The 5,000-nt window shown below is 44.6% G+C and overlaps 1 protein-coding gene across 5 annotated transcripts in view; it reads right to left on the reverse strand.

Moving 5' to 3' along the window:
- Positions 1-5,000, reverse strand: part of LOC125031096 (ubiquitin-like modifier-activating enzyme 1) — a 51,808-nt gene that overhangs the window by 27,614 nt on the left and 19,194 nt on the right. Inside the window, exon 1 of one of the 5 annotated variants that reach the window (XM_047621582.1) lies at positions 889-939. The exons of the other annotated variants lie outside the window; for them this stretch is intronic. Coding sequence (XP_047477538.1) covers positions 889-924 — 36 coding nt within the window. The 5' untranslated portion in view covers positions 925-939. Of the gene's footprint in view, positions 1-888; positions 940-5,000 lie in introns of those variants that run through there. 5 annotated transcript variants of the gene reach the window in all.

Genomic DNA, 5,000 nt, shown 5'->3' on the forward strand with positions numbered 1-5,000 from the left:
TGAAGTCGACAAACCAAAATGATCGTCTTAGGTGGTGTTCTGAATAACAGCGTCAAGTTGACACGTAACTCTTCGGCCTTTTAACACGCTCATCCAAGGATGTACCAACACACAAAGCAAGGCGCGCGCAAATGATTCGAGATAGCTTATACTTATACCCTGACTGACTAGATCGACCTCTCGAGCAACAATGGGGAACTGATAAATCTGGTCCTATCCTCCTTTTTGTGATCACTGTGCACATAGAAGGCAACAATTAATGGACATCATTACTACTAATACATGCATGCATGAATGCGCGCATGCACACACCATTTTTCATGATCTCTATTCCATTCACTAACTATAGACACACTCACTCTCATCCACAGTATCACACGCGCGCTGATGACGAAAATAACTTCACGCACGTGTTTCTTGATCCCCCCCCCCCCCCCCCATCCTCATCCAACCACACTTTTAAGTCGTTTGTGGGCATGTACTGGGCGAGGGGGAGGGGGAGGGGTAACAACACGGCAATAACGCGTGTGTGTATATGTGTTAAAGGGAGAGAGAAGGGGAAGAAGAGAGAACCGAGATGAGAGATAGATTGAGTGAGGAAAATAGGAGAGGGAGAGCAATGTTGAAATAGTACTGTGATGGGGGTACCACGAAACAAACACCATGGCGACAGGAGGCGAATGATATATTTGGGAGAGGTCGTGGGAGACAAAGAAAGAGGGACAGGGAATCATAAGGCATGTGGAAGGCGTTTGAAGGTTTGAGGTTACTCGGTTTACTTGCCTCCACAACCATCTTCTTCCGTTATGCGGAAGGCGATTGGAACAGCTTTCACTAGACTACTTACACACAATGAGGCACAAAAGGCGCCTCCCTAGTACAACTTACACGCACACACTTGTCCAAGACCTCACTGCAAGACATACAAGGGCGCGATCGTCACACCTCATCCTCAGCCGGAACAGTTTAAGCTTGTTGACGCACCCTTTGTCGTCGCACTGCCTGCTGCTGATGACATCACTCTCCTCGACAGGGGAACCCGTCTCGTCCACGTGTCCCTCAATGGACAAAGGCCACGCATGAATGCCTTCTACATGAATGACAGCTATATATACTCTCCTCATTCCTTCCTCAATAATTTCTTAAAGAGACATAACGGGTCACGAGTCCGCTGCGCCCAACGTTGGCAACAATAGGAGCGACATTACGCATGTATACAGTCAGTGCTTTCCTATCAGCGGAAGAGGAGGGGGGCAAACCAGCCTCCTCACCCCCTGTCAAGGACCCCCGACCATGATGTAACGGAGATCCCGGAGCATCAACCCCTGGGGAGGGAGGTGTCGTAGGGCCGGACGAGCAGAGCAAGCCGGCCGGCTGCCGCTGCCGCTCCGCTCGTCCCCGCAAGCGAAAAGGGGGCCCTCGGTGACGCACCACCGACCACGTGACCGCCTCGCCTACGCCCCGCCCCGAATCCCGATCCGCGTCACCACGCGCCGGACGTCATCACAACGGCGAAGTTACCATGACCACTAATTGCGTCCTCACTGAATCATAGCCGACACCTCAGTCGACAAACATATTATCCGCACCACATCAATAGCAGCTTCTCCCCACTTTTACATTTTTTCTCGTATAGACTCAAGCGATAGAGGTACAAACTGGATAGATAGGGAGACCAAAGAGTGCATTCGACGGACAGATTATGTTTCAGCCTCCCTATCCTGTGGCGAATTAAAAACTGGTTTTCTACTGCCATGGTAGACAATGCACACCCTCCCTATACTGTCTTATCTTCCGCAGACCTCATTTAAGTGAACCAATAGAAACTCTCACGCAGATTAAAGAAAACTTCCCCAAACCGGAAGCCAGAAGCCGGATGCACATGGGAAAGAAAATCCCCGAAGAACAGGTCCTCGCTCATGGATCCTATCAATTCAAACCCAATCTCTCTCACATTCTTATGCTGAATCATCCCACGCAAGGTCCTCCCCAGCCCAATGGCCTCCCCTCCTGCCCGGCGCTGCAATGAGATTTGGATACAAGCTGGTCTTCTAGACGAAGGCATATTACCTCCCTACCTCTTAACAGACAGTGATTATCATCTGTTCGACCGGCGTACCACAATATGATGCCGTACGCCACAGACCAAGAGGAGAAGGGCGTGAAAATTCCTCTACAAAACTACCAATATCCGCCCTCGACCATGAATACACACCGAACTGATAATTAGTAGTGTGAACCGACCGAATAAATCCTTTGAACCTGGCTGCTGCTCATTAGGCACCGTTTCTCCACATATCCACCACCACTATTACGGCCAAGAGATGTCAATGCACGCAGGCACGACAACCTCGCCTAGCTTCGATGACGCAACCTCCCCCACCAAGTGCACTTAAACATATGCAACGATTCTGCAACGTTCTAAACATGCCAGACCCGTTGTTGCAAACTTGGATACACTTTGCAACGTAGAAAACCGGATAGAGAAAGTTCAAACACGCCACCACGACTTGCACAAATGCAAAGACGTTAGACCATCGCAACCACAAGCTGGGACAACTCTTTCCGGAAAAGCTGCAACTTCTGCTTACTCGAATAAACCCCGACAAGAACAAAGAAAAAAAAGTTAAAGAGCTTCCTCCGAGGTCGTTCCCACATGTGAAAGAAGGGGGAAGAGGAGGGGGGAAGAGGAGGAAGTAACGGAGGAAAAGGACAAGTGGAGGGCGGGTGCATCAAGAATGGTCGGAATAAAAATCGCGCGATTTTTGATACTGAAACAGACGTTCTTAATTTTGTCTCAAGTAATTATGTCGATTGTCCATCCTGTGTACGCATTGCTGCATTTTGATAATGTGTGTTTATATGTATTTATGTGTGTATGTGAATCTATGTTTGTGAGTGTATCCGTGTGTGCGTACATGCATCTGTGTAAGTGTATCCGTGTGTGCGTACATGCATCTGTGTAAGTGTATCCGTGTGTGCGTACATGCATCTGTGTAAGTGTATCCGTGTGTGCGTACATGCATCTGTGTAAGTGTATCCGTGTGTGCGTACATGCATCTGTGTAAGTGTATCCGTGTGTGCGTACATGCATCTGTGTAAGTGTATCCGTGTGTGCGTACATGCATCTGTGTAAGTGTATCCGTGTGTGCGTACATGCATCTGTGTAAGTGTATCCGTGTGTGCGTACATGCATCTGTGTAAGTGTATCCGTGTGTGCGTACATGCATCTGTGTAAGTGTATCCGTGTGTGCATCTGTGACATGCATCTGTGTAAGTGTATCCGTGTGTGCATCTGTGTAAGTGTATCCGTGTGTGCATCTGTGTAAGTGTATCCGTGTGTGCATCTGTGTAAGTGTATCCGTGTGTGCATCTGTGTAAGTGTATCCGTGTGTGCATCTGTGTAAGTGTATCCGTGTGTGCATCTGTGTAAGTGTATCCGTGTGTGCATCTGTGTAAGTGTATCCGTGTGTGCATCTGTGTAAGTGTATCCGTGTGTGCATCTGTGTAAGTGTATCCGTGTGTGCATCTGTGTAAGTGTATCCGTGTGTGCATCTGTGTAAGTGTATCCGTGTGTGCATCTGTGTAAGTGTATCCGTGTGTGCATCTGTGTAAGTGTATCCGTGTGTGCATCTGTGTAAGTGTATCCGTGTGTGCATCTGTGTAAGTGTATCCGTGTGTGCATCTGTGTAAGTGTATCCGTGTGTGCATCTGTGTAAGTGTATCCGTGTGTGCATCTGTGTAAGTGTATCCGTGTGTGCATCTGTGTAAGTGTATCCGTGTGTGCATCTGCGTAAGTGTATCCGTGTGTATTAATATGTTTATTTATGTGTACGTGTGAGTGGGTATGCCTCTAAGTATATATGTAAGTGTACATATATATTTAATACAAACACACACACACATTATATATACATATATATCTATATATCTATATATATACAAACAAACACATGTATGTATGTAAGTATGTATGTATGTGTGTATGCACATGTATGTATGTATGTATGTGTGTATGCACATGTATGTATGTATGTATGTATGTGTGTATGCACATGTATGTATGTATGTATGTATGTGTGTATGCACATGTATGTATGTATGTATGTATGTATGTATGTGTGTATGCACATGTATGTATGTATGTATGTATGTATGTATGTGTGTATGCACATGTATGTATGTATGTATGTATGTATGTGTGTATGCACATGTATGTATGTATGTATGTATGTATGTGTGTATGCACATGTATGTATGTATGTATGTATGTATGTGTGTATGTACATGTATGTATGTATGTATGTATGTGTGTATGCACATGTATGTATGTATGTATGTGTGTATGCACATGTATGTATGTATGTATGTATGTATGTATGTATGTGTGTATGCACATGTATGTATGTGTGTATGCACATGTATGTATGTGTGTATGCACATGTATGTATGTGTGTATGCACATGTATGTATGTATGTATGTGTGTATGCACATGTATGTATGTATGTATGTATGTATGTATGTGTGTATGCACATGTATGTATGTATGTATGTATGTATGTATGTGTGTATGCACATGTATGTATGTATGTATGTATGTATGTATGTGTGTATGCACATGTATGTATGTATGTATGTATGTGTGTATGCACATGTATGCATGTATGTGTGTATGCACATGTATGCATGTATGTGTGTATGCACATGTATGCATGTATGTGTGTATGCACATGTATGCATGTATGTGTGTATGCACATGTATGCATGTATGTGTGTATGCACATGTATGCATGTATGTGTATGCACATGTATGCATGTATGTGTGTATGCACATGTATGCATGTATGTGTGTATGCACATGTATGCATGTATGTGTGTATGCCATGTATGTATGTATGTGTCCATGTATGTATGTATATGTGTCCATGTATGTATGTATATGTGTTCATGTATGTATGTATATGTGTCCATGTATGTATGTATATGTGTCCATGTATGT

This window comes from Penaeus chinensis, chromosome 12 (genome assembly GCF_019202785.1).
Source record: "Penaeus chinensis breed Huanghai No. 1 chromosome 12, ASM1920278v2, whole genome shotgun sequence".
Taxonomy (NCBI): Eukaryota; Metazoa; Arthropoda; class Malacostraca; order Decapoda; family Penaeidae; genus Penaeus; species Penaeus chinensis.